This window comes from Anopheles gambiae, chromosome 2, assembly GCF_943734735.2.
Source record: "Anopheles gambiae chromosome 2, idAnoGambNW_F1_1, whole genome shotgun sequence".
Classification (NCBI taxonomy): Eukaryota; Metazoa; Arthropoda; class Insecta; order Diptera; family Culicidae; genus Anopheles; species Anopheles gambiae.
The window spans coordinates 3762309-3789700 of NC_064601.1; the positions used below are offsets into that span (position 1 = coordinate 3762309).

A 27392-nucleotide genomic window follows, 5' to 3' on the forward strand; every position below is an offset into this window, starting at 1 on the left:
GCATGTTTATGTGGTTAGACTCTGCCCAGAAATGATACGGTGTGTATTTAGCTATCACTTTCTAGGGATGATGAAGGCAGTGTGTGTGTGTGTGTGTGTGTGCTTTTGAATGGTATGGTGTCCCCTTGTGGGCCTGCCATTCGTAATGCTCCAATACACTCAATCCTAGTGGTTTTCGGGTTTTTGGGGCCATGGTGTCTGGGAGCAGTCGATAAAAGTAACTAGGAACGAAGTGTGTGTTGATGTTGATCCGGGGGAAGCCAAATCATCCCTCTCTGTTGATCTCCTGTCTATATGCGCGCGTGTGTGTGTGTGTGTGTGTGTTTGGGTCGTAGACCTGTTGGTGGGTTTGTATGCAGCAGCCGCCGGTTCATTTGTGTCGTGCTGCTGGATGTTGGATGGGTGATAAAACACATGTCCCCCCTTATGGTATTTTCTTCGCCCTCGAACCGTGGTTGGGGACTTCTATACTTGGGGGTTTTCAGGAGCTCAAAATACTTTCCTAGATTGGGTCCTATTTCATCAACTAGGGTGTCAACTAGGGCTGGTTAGCGTGCTCCTCTTGGGGGTGATGATGTAAGCATTTTAAGCTAGCAAAAGCATGATTTAGAGCAGCCGAAGGAAGTGCTTCGCTCCGCTCCCCTACACCACAGGGCATGTAAAGTGTTTGTGCTATGATGTGCAGGCTAATTTATGAGAAGGAAGAGCCCATCGAAGTGTGGTCAACATAGATCCCTCTTTTCCTTCATTCATTTTCCGTATGCTTTTTTCCGTAAGGCAAAAGTTTTTCATCCATTTTTTCACTTTCATCCAAGAGATTCCACGTGTAGAAATGCACGTGTATGCAGACAGGGCTGAGCAGTACGTGCTTATGTGTACAGAATCAATTATCACCCATCGTTCCTCTCCAGACAGGCCGGAGGCCGGCTTGCCGTAGTAGTACGTACCATATTAATTTCCAGCTAGGTTTCTCCATTTTCTTGCCATGTTTGGCTGTGTGTGTGTTGCACATATTGGCTGATTTTCTTCACCAACCTTTCCTTCTTCTTGCTGTGTAAAAGCACACCCATCGTGGTCCGTGTGTGGTTTGTGTTTCCCTTTTATTTTCTATTTTGCTCTCGCAACAGAGCCACTCCAGGCTCCCTCAGCATATGACCAGAGTTTGCTGGTTTGCTGTTTGGATATCGAATGAAATATGCATACTGCACATGTTGGAGTTGTACAATCCCTTCCCTGTTTTCTGTGCCGCTCGTGTGTGCGATGTGTCCTACCACCAGCCACCACCCAGCCGGCCAGAAATGCTTGGGAGAATGATATCATGAATAAGGAATCGGCACTTTTTTGGAGTTGAGATTTTTTGCTATTGAAACAAACGTTACCCCGGCGCACTGGCCCGGCATTTTTCGACAGCAGCGGGAGTGTGCGGCCATTACCGTCCGGCGGGGGCCATGCTGCTTTGGTTTGGTGTGCCCCTGCACATGAGTCATGAATTTAAAAGGAAAATGGTTTGTGCTTATGGTCTGTGCGCTTGGTAGCCAAAAAAAAAAAAAACACAGCCGTTACCGTTTGTAGCAATTGCAAGTTAAGTGTAAATTGTAAAGGTGAGAGATTGGGATGGAAATTTAATCGTTTTCCTAGGCAAGCGAATAAAAATGCTCCGAAATTGAAGTCACACTGTGCACTAGGAACGATGCTTTGTTTGAAATCTTCCCACAAGCTTGCACCAAACAAAAGTGTTTTAACAAAGAAAGGTTTTTATTTACTCGCAAAAGCAATTGTTCATCGGAAGAAGTTTAGCGCAAGATAAACACGGAACAAATGTTTCCGGCACAGCAATACTGATTAGTTAAGGCTAACGCGGGCGCAAACTTTTCACGAAAACAATTTCCATACCCACCGGTACTGGAGAGCGGGGATGGCTGTTCAGCCTTTGAAAAGAATAAATTATCCGTCCATCCCTTTCGCTTGCTTTCCGTGTTCTGCTGGATTTGGTCCTTTTGCTGCGCGAGGGGAAGGATTTCTGTTTATTCACGACGAGCTGTGAAAAATTTGCCTTACTGCTACTCACTGACCGACCCAGTGTACACTACCTTGGTGTGGTGTGCCGGCTTATCCCGTTCCACCTAGTAAATCGTGTGCTTAAGCTCGAAGGGTCGTGACTCCCCAGCGTGACGTTTCTTTTGCCGCACGCCCGGTCGAACTTGTTGAAAAAGTTTCCTGAAGTGTAGTAGCATCCGGTTGAGATTGAGATGGACTCCACTACCAAATCGCCAGGAAGCCGAAGCTGCTTTCGCTCTCCCTCGGCTAGCGTAGTGTTTGTGCCTAGGTGATTGCGGCCACTGTGAGTGCTTTATCAGAGCGAGCGGCGGATGGATAAACGTAAAACGGATTAAGCCACTAATATTTCGGTGAGTAGATTACGAACGTTCCGGGGCACACTGTTCCATTATTTCCTTTCCGGCTGTGCGGCCTGAGTGGATGGTCAGGAGCATGGTACCGAAATGGTAATGGAATCTTGTTCCAATTGTTCAACCGTGTATCCTTTGCGCTGATGAAAGCGACACTGGAGAATTTTCCCACCCCTTTCGGGGAATACTTCTTCTTTTTCGGCTCCGGTGGCGGAGAGTGATGAGTCCGCAATCCATTACCGGGACGACCGGAAGCGAACGGGTTATGACCCGAAGGACATTCCAGAACATTTGCTCTCTCTTTCGTCGTGTTGTGCCGCACTGTAAACTTTGCCAGCTGACTAAGCTTTGGCACCGAATGAAGGCGTTAGGTTTTAACGACTCAATATGGTGTGCGGCCAGGCTATCTCCATAAATCGTTAAAGCAAGATTTATGCTAAGCCACTAACTTACTGCCACCGTGTGTGTGTGTGTCGATTCACAACCCGGTGGTGAATACGGAGGTGGGAGGCGGAAAAAGATGTGGACCCTTCGGTGTGTAAATGGCCCCAACAGCATTGCTCCGTGCAGCGGGAGGGTCACCGTAGTCACATTTTTCTCTCCCGGTTTTCCAATTTAGAATACTGATTACTTCAAAGTGGTTTTTCTGCCAGCCTTGACCCAAGGTATGTCTGCCATCGGGTTTCTAGACAATTGTTTGGCTTTACGATTTGGGGAGGGGTTTTTTTAGGTCCCCGGCTACTTGGTTTCGCAGCACAACGGAAGCAACATTGGTTTTTCAGCGAAGAAAAAAAAACCAAACCAAATGGTGAAGCTTTGGTGTTCCGGGCCAAAAAGCGTGAATTATAGCAAAAGGCCACGAACATCGATCCCCTCGTCCCGTGTATGGGGACAGCAGACGAGAAGAAGCGTCTCATTTATTTTGTCCCGTATGTTTCGGTTTTTGTTTTGCTGTTAGACTTCCGCCGGCTGAATATTGGACTGGGCTGAAACCTGTCCAGCCCAAGTTCGCACTATGAAAGCTTTATAGCGCTCGAACAAAAGGATGACGGAAATGTTTGAACAAAGATGCAAAAAAATCACCAAAACAACCGCCATAGAGCATGGGGAAGGAGTTGCATTAGAATAGCGCCCTTTTTTGGTACCTACAAAACAGGAAATGGACCAGCAGCAGCACGGTAGTACGGTCACTTCGGTCACCTGAACTCTGCGGAGAGTCGTTTTTCACCTCCGGAATGAAATATTTCCTTCGATGAATGGTTGAAAAATATGAAACGGAAGCTCGGGGCTGGCTGATTCGCGTACAGGCGATGACATGACATGACGATGACATGAGCCACTGTGCTCAACGTGGGCATTGTGTGCGTACTTGTATACATGCACGGAAAGCAAATGGTAGCCGTCTTTCCATAGGTTACCAAAACTGGCCAAAGAATGGGAATGGCTTTTGTTGTGTGTAGCGGGATGCTTTTGTAAAGGCGTTTGATCATGAGCAACATTTTTCTGGTGCTATGTGTATGTTGCTTTTTCAGGGCAGGGGTTTCCAGATTACTTATATTTCAGCAGACGTCGTTTGTTTGCCTTTTTAAAGGATACTCATTTTTTTACATCGTGTATACTGCCTCGTTCCTCGTAATCAGATTCGTTCCGCAAATGAAAAAAAACTAGAGCAAATCAAGACCCACAATCATAATAAAGGTAAATTTGCTGTGCTCTTAAGCCAAAACAAATCAAATAATTTGTACACGTGTTTTCCGCGAAGGCTCGCGACCGACAGGAGGAGTCTGTACGTGCAACCCCTGTTTATGAGCCTAAACGTTCCATATTCCTCAAACACCCATGAACACACGGTCCACGGTGTGCTGTGTTGTTGTAGACGGAGGCAAAGATAAAGCCCTGTGCCCTTGCCCTTCGTTGCCGTTTGGTTCGCTTGCTGGCGTGTAAGGTACACAGGTACTGTCTGGCAACGACCGTGGAGCATATTTATGAACCGGATTAGAATGACTCTACGCTAACGCCCGTGATTTGTCAACCCGGCTGGTTCATGAGAAATTTATGAATGCGCCCTCGTGTCGTCTCCGTGACGGCGGGCCGGCAAAGCGACCCAGAGTATCGTGCATCGCGGAGGATTTGAAAAATTGGTCTAGATTCCTGCTCCGGGGCACCAAGAAAACGGCATTACCTCTTTGCCACGGCACGTCTTCTAACTACTTTTGAGTTTTCCTTCCTGCAAAATTTGTGCGAACTTTTTACAAGCTCAGTTGGGTGAGCAAATGTAGCAAAGGTAAGGGAAACCCTTCTTATCTATTTCCTTTTGCCTGTCGTATGTACTCTACGATTATCCTTAATGCTTGATGGGCGAGAAGGCTTTAGACGCCCGTGTGAAGTTGTAAGATATCATCTCTCGCTCGGCGCAATCCATTCGCGGGTTTTTTCACTCCATTCCATGATACGAGCTATCACGGGAAGCGCAACACGCAAACCATATGTCAACGTGGCAACGTGGTTGGGGGTGGAATATATTTTCAATCCCAGCGTTTGCCCTCGGTCGGCAGTATATTTATCTTTGAGAGTGACTGCTTGCACTGCGCGCTCTATTCCCCACGTCCTGTGGCTGCAACCTGTTGCTGCACGAGCCCCGTTGGTTGCCGCTGGTGGGTGAAGCACTACGGAATAAAATCATCATCCCGTGGGAGCACGCCGGCGAAATGGCTGACAGGGTGCTTTTTATGGTGTGTAATAATCTGTAACTGCTGGTGTGTTTGCTTATTTTTCGGGACTACTTGAATTTCAACCGTTCGCTGGTTCGTGCGGAAACGGAACAGTTCACACAATTAATGGTGTGTGTTGTGGCGCTATTCTTCAAACCTTAAGCTTGAGCGAAGATGAAATGTTTTCATTGCGAACAACGAGCGGGGACGACTGTTGTTTACCCATCCAAAACGGTAGCATCGACATTCGTCATCGTTTGCCATTTATGCGATGACAGTAGCCCTCTGCAATTTGTTTGCATCACAAATAAGTGGCTGTTATTGTAGGAACGATTCGAAGAGTAGGAAGATATGATATAAGTTATAAGATAAAAAAACAATATTCGTGGCCAATGAAACAACGCATAATTGCAAATGCTTTATAAACTGTTTTCTTCGCTTAATATTCAACAGTCGGTTAGAAAAGTAGTTGTGTATCAAACGTGATTGAGGAATAAAGCGAGCGGAAGAAAGTATTCCTAACTGGTTATTGTTATCTCATCAACTTTCCTTTTCGTTACACCCTGTCCCTGCTCCAAGTAGGGAACGATCGAACGAACGACGGTGGCTCCGGAAACTCCTATTCATGGAAATCACGGAAACTCAATAAAAAAACTTCCACCATCCTTCGCACTTGTGCACGTTGTGCTGCAGACGCGCTGGTGCCACGGAGAGTGAAACGGCATCTCGAAGTAGAACGCTAGTTTCTGGCACTGCCATCCTTGCTTGCTGCTAGACGATACTTTCTCATTTGCAAATCAATCGTCATCGATCAGAAAGACTTCGTCATTGCACACGTCTGTTTCGGCTGTGTTGCTGCCGCATGTGATCAGCTCGGGAAGAGGAAAACTTTTGCTCGCCAAAAGCAACAGGGCGTGAAAATAGATTTTTGCAGCAAAACAAGCTTAGGTCGGGTCAGGGCAGATCATGTCAGGGAGGGCTTGCAGGGCAACCTGAAGAGCAAAAGTATACCAGAATGATCAAATTGAATCTTTTTCCACGAAATCTGTTGTTACACATTCAGCGTAAAAATGTTGGCAAGCAGTGATGTCGACACCTCTGTAGGAAAGAATCCATCGCGCGGAGAGGCCTTGAGGAAAGAGTTGTATTCACTGCAAAGTCGTAGGTGATGTATGCTTTTGTTAACTATTAAACTTGCACTTGGAAAAATTTACTGCGGGCATCATACGAACGGAAATCGCGAATGAAAACGATCGTACATGGAATGTTGCCGTGAAATATTTATCTATTAGACTGCAGGTGTTTGATAAAGGGTCTGTGACAGACTTCACTTTACTCCTCTGGCATTTACTCCTCTGAGTGCAAGAGCAAACTATTTTTCGTTTTTTTTGTGTCGTAGAAAACTTGTAGAACCCACACATATCCACAAACACAAACCTTCCAACTATTTGAACTCAGGCATGCGAGAGAATTTGAGAAATGTCGCAATAAAAATGCCGGATTGCTTAAAAGGATTATTCGCCGAAACCCAGCATCATCATCTCTCCCAAAACAGCAACCAGCCGTGAACTTCATTGAAAGCAAAGGCAGAGAGTGATATAATAAAAAAACAAAAACTTAGTTTCATCAGATGTATGACATAAATCCGCATCGTAACGCAAAACATAAAAATAAAACAGAAATGATAGAAAAGCACACTATAAAATGAAACCCAACCTCACACTCGTGTGCGGGGAGGCACAAGTGTCCGAAGCGTCAAAATGTGAAATTTTTAGTAGAAAGAAGGGAGCAGGGTGGTAGAGAGTGGAGATGGAGGAGCGCACTGGTCGGAAAATAGTATCAAAATCGAAATTCCATGTCAAACCCAGCTCCGGAACGAGCCGAAGCGTACGAAGAAAATGGGCTTCCGAAATCCATCTGGAAAGCATCCAACTGACAAGTTTTATGCGGTGCGCCCGTTGTCACCGCGTGGAGTGGCCGATCCACGGTGCAATTTCCACTGCAGACCGCGCCGGGAATGGAGGAAATGCGCTCAGCCGCTTTCCAGTGACAAGGGTGCGCGGGTAGTAAAGGCTTGAGCAGAATATCTATGGTTAGTTTTTAGGAATGGCGTTGGGATTGGAGTTGAAAAGTATCATCCATCCGATCCATCCTACCCTCTCGATGCTCCGGAATGTTTGAGCTGCTGCCCAGACGTACCAGGGCGCATTGTCGTCGAGTATGGGAAAATGTGTAATGTGGTGAAATGTGGCTGGTGTATGTGCGAAACGGTGGGACACTGTTTTGGGTAGCTGCTGTAAAGCACCCGAGCAGAGGAGTGGGAGAGTCATCTGCAGCTTCTGTCAACGTCTCTGTGTGGGGATGATATCGTACACTTGTGCTGAAGTGTATCCCTTTTTCGGATGTCAGGTTGTGGTGAGTGCCACAAACCGATGTGAAGTGTTCCGTGCTGTGATAGTCGCAGGTTTTGCTTCATTTCGAATCTAAAATGACGAGCTTTGCAGCAATTCTGGGCAAGAGATTATTTCTTTCCCCGCCGCATGCTGCCTTTACAGTGGAGTTGGGTTGAATTTCTCGATATCATCACATTATGTTCTCCCTTGGCGAAAGGCAAAGAATGTGCAAAGAATATGGTGTACCCTCATATTCCCATTTCTAGTCACAATAGCCCATTACAAAATGAACATATTCTGAGCGGGCTCGAAGCTCGCATGTTCCTAGCAAATGGGACTGAATTTGAATTGGTATCAGTATAATAAAGTCGCCTGTAATGAAGGAAAAGCTTCTTTTCAAATAACCCCCAACGGGTCTGTGATCATTCTTTCGCTCGACAGGCAACAAAGAAAATAGCTCATAACGTTGTGAGTGTGTATCGTTGAAATTATCCAAGGTTCCCTTTTCCGAAAAACGTTTGGCACATTGAGAACTGTGCGTTGGCAATTAAATGATTGGAAGCCTTCGGGCATAACAGCGTACGTAAAGATGTTGCATCGGTATCCTCTCCGCCCTCTTGTGTGGTTTCCATGTATCTGCTGAAGTCAGTTTGCCGGAAAAGAACATCGGATATGCGTGTAACCACAAATTCATTTGCTTCTTACGAATAATCGATACACGCTGAGCTCCTTTCCCTCCTGTGCTTTCGACGTCCTTTCACAATCCTCATCCCTCAGGGGGCCATGTGTTGTGTTTGGCTCAATCACATAAATTAATCATGCACATGTTTTATCTCTTCCCACTAGGATCGACGCACAACCGAAGGCTTTCCCGATCAGCTTTCCCTGCTCCGGTTCGGTCCCCCTTCGGTTGATGCAAGATTCCTTTATCTTAAGCATCTTATCATCCACACCCTCGGCGGGTGGGGAGGTATCGTCTCCCCTCCTGTTGTGAGTCCTGCGGTGAGCCTTCCGTTCAAGTTTCACGCAAATTTTAGGTTCTCTGTTGGGTTGATTCGAGATTTGATAGCTTCCAATAAAGAGAGAGAGAGGAAGCAATGAGTTGTTAAAAGCTCCCCTAAGCACTCTGTTCTGTGGAGCTGTCTGTGTGTGTGTTTGTGAATGTGAAGGATACTAATGCCCTAGCAAATAGAGGGCAATATTTCATTCCTCAGCACGACCGGTCGGTAGACAACGGTAGACATTGATCCATTCGGTTTTGTGCTGCCTCATCGATTGATCGATCGATCCCTTCCACCGTCTTGGGTAGGTACGAAAGCGGTTTGAAATATTTCCGTTGTTTCATAACTGCTGGAAATCGAACGAAATCAATCAAGATCCCAAGAGCGGCCTTATCCACGCACGTGTGGAATTGATTTTCAGCCAAAACAACCAAGAATAAAAAAAAATCTTCCTCACTCAATCCCCCCACTGTTTGCTGTCGTTATCGGTTGCTTTTCGTCGCCTCAGGTGAAGGCTGTGTTTTTGTTTTGTTTTTGGTAAGAGATAAAGCTCCAAACGTTTTCGGTAGCCGTGTAGAAATTATGTCTCGATCAAGTGTGATGGATGTGATGTCTTTCGGGGTGGCCGTGTGTACCAAATGTGTGTCAATCATTTCGCATCGCATGTCTGTGGCAAATTTATGTTTCTGGCACTAGCACACGAGGAAATGGGGAGAGTGCTTCACGCTAGCCACCTTCGGATTGCGTTACATGTACTTAAGCGGATGTAATGATGTGCGTTAATAAATGTCAGCATGTTTGCTGACGATGTTGTATCCATTATGTACCGCAACGCAGAGGCTCTTCCGTTCTACTGCAGCTGGCTGGAAGTACACTTTGATTGGAAGTACATAGCTGCGGGAGACAATGGAATTTACAGCAGATGATTGTCATACTGCTAGTGTCGAGCTGAAGAGCTGTGCATGATATATTTCACAGAAGATAGGAATGTAACGCAACGGAAGAGATCGTTTGATTTACTTCGAACCATCGATATGCAAACATACGGTTGGGCGGATGTTGATACAGAAACATTTTGATTCTATCACCTCAACACTGCATCCCCGCCCGGCTCCGTTCAGCACACTTCCTGATGGGTCCTTTCCATAGAATCACGTGAGAATGATGTTACATGTCTTTGTTTGGAGAGAACATATTTATAGCTTATGTTTGCCGCACTCACCCATAGCCTCCTGTCCCATGGTACACGTGTGCCAGTTAATTTTGGGCACAAAAACCCAACCCACCAACCCGGTGCGGTCTTATCTCACTCTCCATAATTCACCTTTTTCTCCCGTGCGTGTGCCGTTTCACACGAGTAGAGATTTTTGTGTGTCGCTGCGTTTCGATAAATCATGAGCTCCTCTTGTGCTTCATCTTTCACGCAAGAAAACGCTCACTGCCGAGCGCCACACACAGTCTTGCTTTCCAGTTAAGACAAAATTAATTGCTGGCAAAATTAATTTCATCACTTTCGCCGGCTTCCCATTTGTCACATCTGCCGAAGCTAATTTTGTTCTCCTTATCCTCCCATGCACGCGCGTGCTGTTTGTGAACTCGGTCGCGACGAAGAATTAAGCTCACAGCGAGCACAACAACAGCCGCCCGTTCGTGGGTTGACATGTTTGTTGCGCCCGGGTTAAGCGATGTAACGTGCTTAACGCAAAACGAGGTTAGAAAGTTAATTAGGTTAGAAGCGCACGTCACTTATCAATCCGTATGGCTTTGTGTGTTTATGAGCTAAAAGAAATACAACACTGTTTTGATGAACTCGTTTGTAGCATGCGGTAGGAAAATGCAAACGGAATGATGATTAATTGTAATGTCACAGGTTAATATGTACGCATTGCGAAAAAGTATTCGGAACGTCAGTAATTTTAAATCTAAAATCTATTACAATATCCTGAAATATTGTTTGAATTTCCCAACGTTCCTCGGGGAGAAAGAGTGTTTGTGAGATAATTTAAATTTTACCCCACACTCATGCGACCAATTGCTCGGCATAGTAAATTTTGTAACAGCTGCTCTTAACTGACATGCTTTACCCCCGCCGGCAGAGCTAGTCAGCAAACTCCATTACGTAAGCTGTACCGCTCGTTGGTTCGACACAATGCACAGCACGGCCCGAGCCCGAGAGTGTCCTCGGCCACACTCATATATTTGTATGTCCTTTACGCTGCAAATCATGCAAGCAAAATGCATGTGTGCTGCACCACCGCGCCTGTGCCCAAAGACATTCCGACACTCGAGCAAAACAACGGTACGCATAGCAACATAATCAACTACCACAACGGTTGCTACTGGCCCCCTATGCTTCGATGCTACGAAACATGGCTTTTCTACCGCACCGGTTACGATTGTAACTGTGCCAATGCATACACGAGAGCGGTTTGGTCTCGTCGTAGGCAGTGGCCCGACTGTTTTCTAGCAGCGTTTTCTCGTCCCACTAGTCCGACCGTAGTCGTTCCGCAAATCCAAAAGAACCGCTCGTGTGGAGGGCTTTTTCCCGCTAGAAGTGCTCGCGCGCGTTCGGTGTATGTAATTATCGCAAATAAACCTGCCCCTCGCATGAGATTCCTTATCCCGTACCGCGCCTAGCCTCGCGCTCTCCACCGTGCGCAATCGTGTACGGTATCGTATTCGAGTTCATTTGAAACGTGATGGCTCCGGCATCCATGCGACTCTGTTCCCGCGTGTGACCGTGCACGACACACATACACACACAGACTGCGAACCGGGACACACTCTGGAGAAGCTTCGTTCGTCTTACTGTAGGATGTTCTTTGACGCTGCGAAGAAACAAAAAGATGAAGCGGAGGAAAGGATGAAAAAACGCTCCCCAACCCGTGTTCCTCCTTCCTTTGCCGGTGGGGAAATGTACGTTTTGCCTTTCCTGCTTTATTATGCTGGCCGTACTCACTCCTCCGCTCTGTCCTCCTTGTGCCACAGCAACGTCACATTTAGACGCATTGTGCACGGTAGAATGCAATGTGGCATTCGGGGCACAGAGCGCGCCACTATCACATTTGGACGCGCCGTGGTTCTCCCATTTCTCTCTCGCGGCTGCATTTAAAATGCAGCCAGGAGGGTGTGCGGAACGCAAACCGTGGATGCAAACGATGATTATGCAAAACCACACCCTTGTCCGCCTGTGGAAGCTTCTTGGAACCGAAAGGGACAGGGCGCGATGCTTAAAAGCACTCTCCGGTACGGCCGGAATGCAACGGTATAAATAATACCGACCTAGCTTTAGCGTCTTCGACTCGGGCGAGATGCAGCAGCACCACAGCAGCAGTGCAGCCGGTGAAAGCGGATGGCAAAACATACTTCCGAAAAAGATGAATTTTTGAATACCCAACACGCGCCGGGTGGGCAATTTAAAAATATATGTTTTTTGGCACGCAAAAAAAGGAGTGTAAACCACATCATCCTTCACTGTATGCGCTTTAATACGCCGTGAAGTGATATGCTCTTGTGAAGGCAGATGGATGCGAACCATACCTTTGTTTGTCTGTGTGTGTGTGTGTGTGTGTGTGTGTGCGCGTTGCAATTTTGCGAAGGTGGACGTTTCACTGCTAAAAACCCCTAATCACTTTGGACTGCTCCTTTTCGTTCTTTTCAATTTTCGAAATCACTGCACACTGTGCGAAACGGACGATCCCAACGGTGGCCCTGAAGAGCTTTCCTTGAACCGAAGGATCTCGTCTACAGCGCAGCGGATGCTGATAAATAACAACCACAAAAACCCAGCGTAGGCCTCTGTCTGGACTCTTTCCGTATCAACGTGCGGAGAACGACGCCCAACATGAACGTAATAAAAAATGAAAATGAAAACGCGAACGCGCGTAGCTAATCCCTCGGAGGATCACGATTTTTGCCCCGGACCGTTTGGACGTTCCTTCCTGCTGCTTCCCACTCTCTTTCGGTTGCGTTTTCGATTCGATTATTTTCTGATTATGGGACGACGCGGTGTGCGCTGTTGCTTACGGTCTCTCGCGGATGCCAGACACGGCAGGCACATCTTCCGAAACCAGCCAGCTTTCTGCCGCGAAAAAGTGCGGCGTAACGAAATTGATTACCACTTTGCTACTTGCCCCGGTCGGCGTTTGCACTGTTCACCTCATCGTCTCAAGGCACAAGGCTCCTTAATTTTGTTTCGCCCAGCGTACGCTAGGAAAGGAAAACCAGCCCGGGGAAAATATTATGATTTTTGTATGCTTCTCACATCTTACCGGTTCTTTCCGTTCTCTTTCTCTCTTTCCAGAGGTGTCAATCCGGCAGATCATAGCTTAATGTTGAGCCAGCGGAAAAAGGTACTCATTGCGCCGTCCGTCGCACCCAAGTCGCACTGTGCGAGCGATCCATGATCCACGCCCGTCCGGACATGAGAACCCTCGCCGGTGTAACGTAGTGTGTTTTGTGTGTTGTGTGTAGGGCACGCAGCCGATAGGGTAGCGTATGTGTGTGTGTGTGTGTGTAGTGTAAGCGAACGCGGCGTGTTCCGGCGTCCCCGGAAGTGAACGCAAACGAGACGAACGACGTGACACTTCCGTTCACCCGGCTCATGTCGAACCGGCGCATCGCCTGTTTGCAGGTGTATCGCGGTGGTCGGTGGTACGGCCAGCGGTGAAGGAGCGCAAACGGAAAAGAAAACACGACGACGCGGTACCCCATTGAACCGATATCGGGGAGCGGAAGTCCGGGACTGACTCGGGCCCAGGACGTCTCGAAAAGCCATCATCGTTAACGCGGGCGGCGTGTGTAGCTGGTGGCCGTCGAAAGGGACGCCTTCCTGCCTCGGAAGGCAGCAAACGGTGGAGGTGCCCCCGATACCAGCGGGCACCCGGCGGTCGGTGGTGCGATGGAGCTGAAGGTATGGGTCGAAGGAATCCAACGTATCGTGTGCGGCGTCACGGAAGTCACCACGTGTCAGGTAAGTGTCTGTCGGCTTCGGATGCTGTATTTGTAAGATGCGGTAGCATAACTCCCAACTAGAGAGCTGTTCGAAATATGCTAGATACGTCATGGATGTGTGGAGTTGCTGGTGGGGGGAGTACCATTAGGGAGCCTCGTGACCCGGATCGTTTGCAATCGATGCTCCTTCGCACTGGGCATGTGCTCTTTTTGCATAAATTATACGTCCTGATAGCATTTGAGGTATTTCCGGTTTGCGATGTGTGGGTATGAAAAACTTCCTTTTTTGAAGTACCACTATTTTGTTTGATGTACCTGCAAGTAGTGATCTTTTTAGTTTGAAAGCATTCTAGTACTGATGTACCATTGGTAGACTGTAAACTGTTGCATCTTCGGATAGGCCCATTTCCCTTTCAATGAACGCAAATTGGATGTATCATTTGGGAAGTGTAACAAAAACTAAGGATTATTGGAAATAAAATGGAATGCCATTGATCAAGTATCCAATAAATGTTCCAATTGGCCAATTCAGAGCAATTTTGATCATATGAGTCACTGTCTATCGATTTAACACGGTATCGGAACAACACTAGCAAGCTGCGGGGGGGGGGGGGTGGGGAAGGATAAACACAGCTTTAGGCAAGTGTTTGCAAAACAATAATGGTTTTATTTTCGCACAGTTTGTTTACAAAACTGCGCTGCGCGCGAGTGTTATGCGAATAACGTGCGCGGTACAATTTTTATCTTGTTTTTACACCGAGCCATTGAGCTCTCGGTGTCGGGTGTTGTTCGATCAGCGGTGTACGTACCAGCCAAAATAAATAGATTAAAACGGGTCGATTAATTGGATTGGAAAAAGGCTTTCGGTTGTGAAATGGAAATACCGCGTGTCTACATTTCCTATCCGATAGAACGAAGTTTCGCTTGCCGGTAATTAAAAGTATGAAACTTCGAACACGTATTTAAACTAATTTGATTGAATGCAGTGCACAGGGTTCTGAGGGTTCAGGATTTGAAACAGGCCATGCACCACACCACACCACACATAGCTTTGCTACGTGACTTTCCTGTTCCAGTGAACTCTGAACACAAAATTATACATGGAATGATAAAATTCTGTACCTTTGCGTTCTTCCGCACACCGCTCAGTACAGAGTCAATGTTTATCCGTGATTTGTTTTTCTCAGGCATTAAAAATAAATCCAAGCGACATAATCCTTGCCCACCGGGGAGAATGTGTTGGTGTTTTTTTTTTTTTGCTGCTGCTACAAAAAGCAAACGTGGCATGGAGCTGGATGGCTTACAAGCGAACGGTGCCAGCACGGATAAAACCGTACTGCATCATCTGCGTGTTTGTGTGTGTGTGTCTGTCTGCTAACAGCGATGGGAGTAAGGGCACGTGATGGTGAATTTTCCCAATCGCACAGCTCTAAACAGAATCGGAGTAAAAGCCGGCTGTCAGATGAAGCGTATGGAACGTCCCGAGTCTTGATTTTTTCCATACTTCCCACGCGCACGATGCCTTGCAGCCTTGATGAGCTTTCGCTTCGTAAATGATGCGTCCCGGTGCAGAGACAAACCGCACGGGACGAAGAAAAACAAGGAAAGGAATAATAATAATCGTGATCTTCCTCCTCTCCGCACATACACACACAGCACAGCAGTGCCGTAGGAAATGAAAATGGGTTTGGCGCGCAGCATGGTAACATGTTCTGTGCTCTGTGCCCGCCCAGCATTCTCTGCTCATCCCTAAAGGAACGCGCGCTTCGGCACGATGGAGATGGAGCGAATCCGAACTCCGTCCCCCTGCACTCTTGCTCGCGATGAAAGCGACGCAAGGCTTTTACTGGCGTTGTTGGGAAAGAATCGCGTCCATAATATCGCGTCCTCGCTTTGGGCGAGAGTGTTTAGGCAATGCGGAATGTGGAAGCGGCCGGAGTGATTGTGCGAACCAGCTCGGAGGGAAAAATGTCATAATGGAACGAATCACGTGTCACACATCACGAGTCATAATTCCGGTGCGTACCATCATTTAGCATTTGGATGATATCTAGCCATCTATTTTCTTTCTGCGTTATTATAATGTTTTCCTACCCGCTTCTCGCTAGCACAAAAAGGGTGTGTGAAACGTATAACCAACACTTACGTTCTGCGTTTGTTTTTACTTAGGTGAGGCATATGTTTTATGATGTGTATTAAAGGTACTTGGGCAATGTGGAAAGACAGCTTCGGGTTTACTTATTCTATATTATTTTGAAAATGTCAAATAGGGATTTTTGCTATTTTTGGAACACTAGGTCATAAGCAATGAGATTCCGCTACCAAGAATCTTGTTTGGAATATCTTTAGAGCAAAATAGGGAATAAAACTTTAAAACTTGATAAGGAGTTTAAATTTTTATGTTTTTTTTCATGTTATTGGTTCCTATTATTGAACACGCTCTCACTAAGCGATACATGTGTTGAAGCTCGTTTCAATGTGTCAGAGCCACGTTTCTTGATCCCAGCGTGTAGCAAGAAGCAACCGATAACACTAATCGTTTCCCACTTTTTGCTTCCCAGGATGTTGTGTTTGCGTTGGCACACGCCACCGGCAAAACGGGACGCTTTACGCTCATCGAACGGTGGCGCAATAACGAGCGTCTGCTGGCACCGCACGAGAACCCGCTCAAGATCCTGATGAAATGGGGCGAATACTCGAGTGACGTGCAATTTATCTTGCAACGATCAGATCAACAGCAGCAGCAGCAGCAGAAAAAGGATGCCCAGCAGCAACCGCAGCAACAACAGCAACAACAGCAGCAGCATCAAACGGCACCATCGACGCAGACTGCACAGTCCCAGCAGCAGCTGCTCCGCCAGCAGCAAAAGCTAAACCAACTCAACAACAATCATATCGGTGTGAACGGTGGGATAACGAATGGCAAGCACGGCGGCCTAACGTCTCCCACAAGCCCCAACGGCAACGGCCATGCCAATCCTATCATCCCGAATGGCGTACACAGCACGCATAACCATATCAACAATAACAACAACGGTGGCACGATTGGCGGCGGGCAGCACTACTCACAACACCATCCGAGCAATGGTGACGAGCAGCAGTCGTTGCTGCTGCATCAAGCACATCAGCAGCAGCAGCAGCACGCGAAGAGCAAACTTCATCAAAACAATCTAAAAAATAGCGCCAACAACCAGCTTCACCACCAACAACTCATCCATCAGCAACAGCAGCAGCAGCAGCACCAACAACATCACCATCAGCACCAGCTATCCTCATCGTCTACTTCATCCGCCGACCACCAGTATCGAGCGCACCAACATCAGCAACAATCGAACGGCGGCGTCGGTGCGTTAATTCGAACCGGAAATGATCCTTCCAACAACAGATCGGCGGGCGGGCCCGGCCCGTTGGAGTCGCCGGTGGCCGTAAAGCAATCGGAATTGAACATCTCGAGCAGCAGCAGCAGCGCGGTGGTGGGCGGTGGACCGCTCGAGCGAGGCAAAGAAACGAGAAAAAGTCTCAATTCGTCCGGGTGAGTAGATATCCATCCCAATGTTCAGGGCACATGGGTTCAGGGCGGTGGGTGGAGAGGCGTTTTCTTGGTTTCCTTCACTCACAACGTTTTCAATTTTATGCCTTCTGGGGACCGGTTTGTGTGTGTGTGTGTGTGCGCGGAGCATGCTGCAGCAATGGTCTTGGTCCACCTTCGACTATTAATTTTCCCTTTCGGGCATTTCGGGACCGTCCAGTGCGCTCGACTTTTTTATCTATTTTATGTTACTTTATGTACGTGTGGCCGATCTCCCTCTCTCTCTCGCTCCCTCTTGTTAGTGTGTTTGTCCGGTCCGTGGCTAAGGGGCGACCCGTACTGTTTTCTGATCTTTCATTCCTCATCGATAATTTCTTGTACCAAAAAGGGACTATCAGAAGTGGTGGGAATAGGTTGAAGGAAGGAATTCCAATTTTTTCATTCAATTAGTTCGATACGGGCTAGTTGTTTGATCCGACCTCATGGTCATGACTGACTACTTGGAACATGAAAAGGGAAAAGTCTTATTGGGACAGTCGTGCGACCAGGATATGTGAAGAATGTGAAAAGATGATAAAGTTTTCCAGAAGTATTAGAGCAATGCTGGAGTAAATCGAAAAGTAAAATCTCTATCTCTATTGAATTATTTTGGTAAATGGGTCTACCCTGGTTTTGCCAACGTTCTGTTTGTGGAGTGACGTTCAAAGTAGTCTCAAAACTCTTGTTTAGTTTATGTTATTTATCACTACCGGTGCTAGTGTTTAAAGCTTGTTATCTCCTATAAGTTGAGCTCGTTGTTCCTATGATTCGTTGGAAAAAACACAAAACCTCCAGAAACTACAATAAATAGCTGCGATTCGTTTAGGACTCCCGTCCCTTCCTGTCCATTGCATCATCCTATTCCATCTTTTCTGAAGCCTCACACGCCCCTGCGTATGTGCGCGCGTGTGCTGATGAAGGAAATCGAACTTTGGCCGAAAATTATCGAATGAATCAAAAATGAAGGAACAAATTGCACCCATTGCCCGGAAGCGCTCGCCCGTTCGGGGTGGTGGACGAAGGGAACAACCACCGTTTCCATCATAATTTATATTCATTTAAAAGCTTTCGATGTTTAATAGTGCTAACTTTAGCTGATGTTTGGCACACACACACTGGCTGACGGGTGGTAGCTGGCGAACGTGAAAAGGGGGGAGTTTAAATGTGAAACGATTTGCTTGCGGCCGGAACGGCGGAACGAATGATTTTGCTCGTGATTTTGCATAACACAGTGGCGCTTTGCTTCACGTTTTATTTTCTGTGTGACGTATAATTTGACTTCAATTTTGTATAATAGTCAAACGTTTTGTTTTTCAATCTTTCTTGGATTGGAAAAGCTTTCTTGGAAAATTTATCATTATTAAACTTTAAAGAATTGAATTCGAAAAATGAAAATACATCAATCGCAATAACGTATGAAGTGCCAGCGTGTGATTTTCATTGGAACTCATCATTCCAAAAGCCAATTTGGAATTGGTTTGAAATTCTTTTTTATTTTTATTAATAGATAAGGCTCTGGTTGATTTTATGCTATCGAGCGAACCCGATCACAAAGTATCAGGTGATAAAATCTTTAGCACAACCTATTCATCACCACATTGCGAAACAAACGTCCCAAATAAGCTATCGTACCCACCGCTGAACTGTTCGCTCGCGGGTAAACGTCATATTATACACGATAAACGAGAAAAGTTTTAAACAGACCCCTCCAGTGCGACTAGATAAGGGCGGTCGTAGGATAGGAAAAGCTCCATCCGATAAAACTCTTTCCAAAGGCAACTAAATCATTCACTTGCCTTCCCATGACCGTACGACCCCGGTTGGCCCTTTTGTCGACGCATAACCCTAGCCTTTTGCCGTCCTCCTTCCCTAATGCCGTGGCTAGATAACTGGAGCGTGAATAAATGGCAATCAATTTTGGCTCAAGTTTTGCTTGGCTAGAAACTCGGCTCAAGAATATATAATGCTCCACATTCCAACGGGAAGATGGTGTGGTGCTGATATTGCCGCTTCAAGATATCACGCCGATACTGACCGAAGCGATACAAAAAAAAGCAAGCGTATAAAAGGAAGAGACGACTCCAGTTCCGCTCCTGGAGAAGGAAAATCTTTGCCCTACCATTGTAGGTTGCTGTGTTTTGTTTCTATTCGGTTGTGCGGGTTGTGGGTGTGAGTGGTTGCCGCCATTATTGCCTTGCCCCATGGTCAAGCGAAGCAAAAACTGACGAACGGCGGCGTATTGTGTGTAATCGGGCAAAAGTTTTACTCGACCGAAACACCATTGCAGCAGTCATCAATGGCCGCTATCCGCATGGCCACAATCGATGTCGGTCCCCGTGGTGCTATGCTCGGTGTGATGATGATGCTCAAGCATCATATCCCACGCCCATAGCATTCCACTTGAGCAGCCTATACGACGGGTTCGTGGATTCACGTGCGAGTCGCCAAAATGCGGAAGTTGTGCTATCGAGGATAAGGAACCGTCCGAATTCCTTTCCCTCTCATCCATACTTTATCAGCCTCATTAATGCATAAATCTACGATCAGCAGCAATCGTTTTCGAAATCGTTATCCCCCGAGGTCGAACGCTTTCACGAACGCTTTTTTTGTATTATTGTGTTTTGTCCTCCACTCACGGAAGCATTCCGCCGTTTTTTTTTTGTTGCTGCCACTCCGCGTGCAACAGAAGCATTTTCCCGACTACTGAGGACTTTCCGCCCGGAAGTTGTTATCCTTTTTCGTTGCCGGGTATGTGCTATATGTGTATTCCCCGGTCGACCCGGGGACAGAGAATCCCTTCGTTTAGCTTCAATTTAGCAAGCGCTTGAGTCTATCTCCCGTAAGTATTGCTTTATGACGCTTTCTGCATTTCTTTTTTATGCTCTCCCGGCGAGCCCTTTTTTGTTCGCGTTATCGCTTGGTCATTTTTTGTCGCTCGGCTTAGATTTTGTCTTTCGCTCTACACCTTTGCCTATTGTTTTTGCGCACACCTTTGCCTTTGAGACTTGGCAGCGCTCGTTTGATATCCTTTCCGGTGTCACCACTTTCGTCGAGCGGTGTTTTTTCACTCTTTTTTCCACACGCGGTCGGTCGGTCGGCGATTAAATATTCAAACTGACATTCTCACGATAAAAGCTGTTGGAGCATATTTCTGAAGCTTCCGGTAGTGAAGTGGGGCATATTTTTCCTCCTCTTCCTGAACTGATTGTAGCAAATGGTGCAACTTCTTCATCAACAGTCCTAGTGCCTATGTTTTGTTTTATCATGTCGGGCTTTGTTCGCTTTAAATAGTTGCATAGCATAGTGCTTCGGTCCCTATGGAAAGACTTTAAGGTCGAAAAAACCATCAATGTCCCTCTGTGAAAGTAAAAAGATTCAAAAAAACCATCTGACATCTGCAATTGAAGACAACGAAAGTGGGCCAAAAAACCAATGGCTACCACACCACCACCGCCCTAGGTGCTGAATGCTTTCCGACGCTTTGTGCACTGGACAACGCGTACACGCAAAAGCGATAAAGTGTTCAATCAATGCCCAAACTCACTCATTGACCGACTGACTCGATGAACATTTACCCCCTTTCTAGCGATGCTTAATGCGTTGTTTCGTCACCCGGCAATGCGTTTGGCCGTGTTCTTCACAGGCCTTTCCGACTTTGCTCCATAAAGTGCGCCCCGCGCGATCGTTTGGTTTGATGAGCTTCACATTTTCCACATTTCCTTTTCAACCCATCTACACTGATTAATGATGTGTGTGCGTGCGTTACTTCAGGCGGGAGTTCGCCGTTGTTGCGATTCGATTTGATTACATCAAGATTTATCGATTACGGTAAAAGCGTTCATCGGCGAGCAATGGGGATGCTGGAGGGCTGGCGGTGATGAAAATTAGCGGCAAGCAACTGGTGCATTTTCATAATAATTTATTATTTTTCTTTGTGAAGTGCTGTGATGTGAGCGAGATTTCGGCTTCCATTGATAATTTTGTGATTTAAAATTATGCAAATCGCTCCTGTTTTTTTTTTTTTACTCATTTTAATTTCATAAGACGTTCAATCGAAGTAATAATTTGAAATATGTTATACGAATAGTCATTCATTACGCATACCACTTCCCGTGTTGTATCATCGTATCGCATTACGACATGGAAATGATGGTTGCAAATACTTCATTCGGACGACCCGTTCCGGATACAACCTGTTGGCCCAAGTATGTTTTTTGTGTATTCTGCTTTGCAAATCATCCGCAAAGTTTTAATCGAATCATCCAGATTAATGTGCCTTGCTGCGTGCTTCATGATCCATCCTAAATATCACTTGTCGGGCTTGTTAGCATCGATGTGTATCCCACATTTTGCGGAGCAAGTTTGCACAGAAGTTTAGCGTGTTAAATTACCGTTGTAATCATTGACTGAGTGATAATATAACGTAGAAGAGGCGATGAAGTAGATTCTAGCCAACACAGACATCTACTGACTAGTACCAATTTATGTAAATATAAATTTCCAAACAACATTACCATGAAACCTATTGAAAAAAGAAATCAAAATGATAAGATTTCATTCTCAATTAATTTAGCCGTTGCCTAACTCGACCGCTTTTCTATACTCTATTGATACTAGGTTAGCGTCATTGGATTCTAGTTTATAAACGAAAAGTATATAAAATAAGTATTTTTGCCTTCAAACCTTACTACTTTAGTACATTAACGCATCCTTTTCCGCTACCCCCGAACTAACCTGGTATGCAATTATACCAAATGTTATTTTGATGAGTGATAAAATGCAATCATCACACGTTCGTGATGAGCATTTTTGATGAAACATTTACTATACACACACACACACACACACCCGCCCAAATGGCGGTAAGCCTTGGGGCTCGCCGATGATGATGTCGCCTGTTTCTCGATAATCGTGTTTATTGCCTCAGCCATACAACCTCTTGCTGTGTGTTTTTCCTCCTCTCCGTCCAAATGGAAAACCAAATTTTCCTGTTTAGCCGTAATTACGCTTTAATCATCCTCGTTACACCCCTGCCGCCGCCCCTCCTGACCAACCCGACATCCCATTACCTCATGAAAAAACCATCAGCCTCTAATTATCCCACTTCCGCCGGCGCGGTTTGTTTCCCATCTCCGATCTACTAGCGGGAAGGGAGACGGCGGGGTGGTTGTTCCGCAACTGTCTCACTGCAAGGTTCATGCAAAATAATAACAATAATGTCTACCTTATCCCATCGGGGCTGATAAAAATGATGAAAGTGACAGGTGTGTCACGCTGTGTGACGATGTTAGTCATTGATTTTGAACACCTCTGACCCACTTTTTCTCTTTCCTTCTCACACACACTCGGTGTGCATGGGAAAAAAGCGTTTTTTTTTTCTTCTTTCTCATTTTTACCTCCGGGCGTAACGACCGGCTCACAGGGAAGCACTGGCCGCACTACTTGTCATCGAGCCGTCAACGCGAGTCAAGCGACAAAATGTAGAAAATCATCGCGGCAGATCTTTGAAGCCCTTCGAGTTTTAACTCCCTTATTTCACCCACACTTTTTACCCCTCATTGAACACTGAAGGATACCAATCGTGACTGGCAGCGATCCTGACGACGATGATGATGATGGTGATGACGGTGATGAAGTGGATGTAATTTTGTGGAATGTCACTTTTGTCAGGTAACTGTGTCGGTCGGCGATCCATTGGGCGGGAAACGCGTTCGCGCGAACACAGGGTTGTCGCCTGGCTGGTGACAGCACGATTCGTGTGCGCGCCCCTATGAAAATGGACTGTGAAGGCTGAGGGAAAATCGAATGCGGAAAGGTAGAAGTGTTTGTTAATTTTATAGCATTGCGAATGTCGAACACGGGTCGAACCTGCGGGACCAGGCGAACCAGGTTGACGAAGGACTCGTTGCCCGTTTACACTCACACCGGTACGTTTCCTAGACCCAGACCTACTGCTGGCCCTACTGCTTGCTGCTGGGTGGACATTGGATCGGGAAAATCGTTAACGAGCTTTTCCAGCAGCGGGGTTTTGTGACAGCTGACGGCGATGATGACAACACGGCATCGGGTGTTTCGGTTTCAAATCCGAACTGTGAAGAAAGAAACCGTGGCGGCGGGTGTGCGTGTGACCGTCGTTGTACAAATCAATTGGAAAGGTAAACAGAGGCAGGAAACTCCATCTCTCCACCTCTCTCGTTGTTTCGTCACGAAACAGTTGTGTTTAAGTTTTCGTAGCACAACTTGTAGTGCTTTTTGTTCTCTGTGGAATTTGTCATCGGTTCTCGCATAGTACGGTGGTTGCGAAACAATCGTCATCGGTGCAAACACTGGCCAAATGTCGAACACCGGCGCCAAAGAAACGGATCGATTTTAAATGATCGTACCGGGCCCACCAGCTCCACCAGATTTACACCCCGTCCCGAACGAAATTTGATTGTTTTACGTTTCTCGAGGTGCTTTATGTTTGACTTGCCTTTTACGCCGTCGAATTGGAGGAAAACAGCGCGGTTCCAGAGCACCGATGCTTTTGCCACACGATTCGCTAAATTAAGTTTGCTTCAAAACTTCGTTTATCCTCTCGAGGTAGCAGCAAACAAAAAAAAAACCCCAGCGACTTCAAGCGTGGTACGGGATTCGAGTGTTAGGCAGAAGTTTCGAATTGGCAGAAAAGGGAAATAAATCCAAAGCACCACTCGAACATCAAGCTGTTAGGCTCGGAATGGTAACGTTGAGTGGAAAAAGTGCGTTAAGAAGGAGCGGCGAAGGTGGAGATGCCCCGGTTCATGGCCTCAAACGAAACCGATTTGGAAATGGAAAATACAAGCTCTCTTCAACTGAACGGTTAAGGCGGCGAAGGGAAGCTGCAACTTTTTGCCTCCGCCACGATGGTGTGCTTGGTTGTTAGTGAGGCAGACATAAAAAATAACAAAGTAAGAGCTGGTTCAAAGTAGCTACGCAGAATCACCGCCAGGTTGCGGTAATGATCGGGAAAAAGGTGTTCAGGTGCCTTGTGCATGGTGCGAGAACGAGGGTTACTAATTGGGTGAACGGGTTTGGCGTTATTTTTTGTTGATGTGTTTGTGGTATGTATGCATGTATGTGTTTGTCTGTTTTTTGTTCAGAGAGCTTAGTCGGTTGTTTGGGAGTACATGGTGGATTTGTATGTGTTATCCTACGAAAGTGTTATTTATCCTTCTAAGGAAAAAGCGAATACAAAATGAAGAAAATTCAATTGATAATTCTTCGGCATAGAGTATTGCCAGAAGAATCATCTGATGAACGATTACCCTTTAATCAAGGTATCGTTTACTTTAAAATATAAGGCTGCAAAGCGAATACCAAATTACAGGTTTTAATTAATTTCTTTTGAAGTCTTGTTTGCCAGTCGAGATGATTAATTTCCCATCCCTCTTATTTCCACCCTGCTCTGTGTGTATGTGTTTGTCACCCTGAATGTAAAATGTGTTCATTTAAACACAACATTGCATTGCAATCATGCTGTGTGGCAATCACAATTAAGATGTCTTCTGCATACCAACATATCCCAGACCACTGTTTGCGCAAGCGAAGGTATGTAAACTTGTTCAAACATACACCGCCCCGAGAGGGTGGGAAGTGAAGCTGGTTTGGAATTGGCACGAAACAAACACTGAAGCATGAGCACGTCAACACAAAAAAGGTTACTGATTGTGGGGCAATTGGCACTACTGCGCTGGCTGGCACGTAACATTATTGGCCTCTGACATAGCCAACTGCAACTAGCCGGCACCGATCCACCGAGATATAACCACCCCCATTTATGCGATCCTTCACTCACACGGTTCGTTATTACACCTGCTGTTTGCTGGCACTCTGGTGCCTTGAACTGCACCCAAACACATACACACACACGTACGCTAGAAAGTCAATCAGTCCATCATCAGCGTGCAGCTGCATTTGGCCTGACAATCGCTGAGTTTGACGCCATTCGTGCTCTGTGCACGATCGTTTCAACAACTCCGCTGCGATGGCGATGACTCCCCGGGATTGGGGAGGGGATGACAACATAGCACAAAACACTGCGCACCCTCCGACCCGATGGCATTCACGGTTGAATTGTTGCCCGTGTTTGTGTCTCGTAAAACTGCTGCATCTCGTAAAATGTGCATCCCATCCACGAGACGAGCAATTCCGGTACCAGCCACCCACATCAAATGTAGTTTGTTTTCGATTTGTTATCGCAGGCACTTCTACGCTGTGTGCTGTGCTGTGTTTTACGCTCTGACATAGGTCGTTTTCCGTGCATGGATGGTACACCCATCGAAGGAATAATTGCAGCACACGCGTTTGTTGGTGGCTGGGAGCAGCGGCAGGATTGGCATATGCTTTTATTTATAATACGTACTTTGGGTACCATCATCCCCTTTTGTGTCATATGTGGCGTTCGGCCGGTGTACAAAACAATACACGATCCGGAAGTCGTGTATCGTCCGGACGCGATGGGTGCTTGAACAATTAAAATGAGTCATTACAAAGTGTGATACAAGTGACCGAGTGAGGCTCGTGTGAAGGGACAAGTTCATCCTGTCTGTCGAATAAAGATAGCCACTGTCGGCAAAAAAATAATAATGAAAAATATGTGGACAATCATTATTCCACGGAAGAATACTCACTCAACGGCTGGTCGTTTCGGTGGGGGTGTATGTTTCTCGCATAAAAACATTCATAGTATCGTTAACATGTGTAAAAAAAAGTGCAACTGCTAACTCACGTTTTTACGAGTCTCGCTACTAGTGGTAATTATGCGCGCAGAACGGACAACCGGAAGTTGAATCGCGAGCACACGGCACAAAGCATGGCTACATTATTCGCGCAACGGGGGAGGAGAGCCTGTATGTGGCTACCGGGAGTCATGGTAAGGGGGAGGTGAGAAGTAAGAATTAATGGTTGGTTCGCCATGTGATGGAATTATTTTATGCCTTGCGTTTACTGGCTGTCTGGTGGATGCTGTGAACCAGTCCCCGCACCAGAACTGCGCCAGAATTGGCTGGAAAAAATATCGTTCCCCCGGGGATCGCCCCCCCAGTACCACCCCTTTACCGTAGTGCCGGAACCGGAAGGATAGAAATGCAAACTTTTTTTTGTTGCCACCCTCGTTTAAGTGAGCTCCTCGTGGGCGTTGTGTTTTCAACGGTTTACAATGATTTGAATTGCTTCGGTGTGCAAAAACCGGAAGCGCAGCAAACTCCATTTACAATGCAAATGGTTAATTTAGTGAAGAGCCGCAAGCTCTCATGGCTTCGTTACCAGTCCTTGTGCCTGCCAGAATGTGGTGTGGTGGAAGACCTCAGACCCTCATCAGCAATATGGCCATTTCAGTAAGAGAAAATAAAATACCGACCATAAATCGTTCTCAACTCGTTCGTTTAATAATCTAAAATGCGTCATGTCTCCCACTTAATGGTGGCCACAATGGGACAGCGGGTACTAAAACTTTGATGTTTTTTTTTTTCTCACGCCTCACGCAAGTCTTTTAATCTATTCGGTAAAAGAAAGTTGTAAATAATTTCCATTTTTTGACAAAAATTTAAATTGTTCTCATGAGCAATGTTTCGCTCGAAGCCATTTCTTCTGACGACTACTAAGACGTCCTGTTGTCGTCATCCATTCTCGTCCTTCGTTTCGTCCTGAAACGCTCTACCGCCATCGTACTTGACAACAACGACTAAATACTAGAAAGGGAACAACGTTCTTCCAACATTCCTGCAACACAAAAATTCTTTTCCAAAACATGCTGCCCCAACTTTTCTAGCTCTCCCGCCAGGTACTACACTTTAAGTGGTGAGTGTGTTTTATCTCAAGTGCACGAAACACCCACATACAGACAGAAAGCGTCCACGAGGTAAAAAAAAAACTTTGCAAAGAAAACTTTCCTCAAACATCACATCGCGTTACGCGAGATGGCATCATGCGGAGTAAGGCTGACACTTTTAACCCCTGAAAGTCTGCCATTCCTTGGACAAAACTGGAAAGGCAACACCGAAGAGAGTGAGTGAGACGAAGAGAGCTGTACACAAATCGCCTCATCGTTGATAAATCCCCCCGAGATGGTAATGCAACCGCTGGCGCCACAGTTTGCTAATTGTGTAAAGAAAAGTAAAAAAATATACGAAAACACGGTGCCTACTTCTTGAGAGATCGCTTGAGCGAGCGATCGATGGCAGAAGAAGAAGTCGTAGACGAATTACAGCCCTAAAAGATTTACAGACAAAAGCTGCAAACTTTGCAAGCGTTTGGAAGACTGATTTCCCCTGGAAAGGTGTTTTCATTTCATGTCACATTGTAGACATGCGTTGGTGGATCAAGTGAGTCAAGTGAAA

At 46.3% G+C, this 27392-nt stretch overlaps 1 protein-coding gene across 9 annotated transcripts in view; it reads left to right on the forward strand.

The window, feature by feature from the left end:
* LOC1281808 (transcription factor mef2A) overlaps positions 1-27392 on the forward strand; it is an 82377-nt gene that overhangs the window by 25308 nt on the left and 29677 nt on the right. For all 9 annotated transcript variants that reach the window (XM_061641185.1, XM_061641186.1, XM_061641183.1 and 6 more), the window contains exons 3-4: positions 12817-13485; positions 16028-16998. In XM_061641185.1, coding sequence (XP_061497169.1) covers positions 13414-13485; positions 16028-16998 — 1043 coding nt within the window. In that variant the 5' untranslated portion in view covers positions 12817-13413. The remainder of the gene's footprint in view (positions 1-12816; positions 13486-16027; positions 16999-27392) is intronic.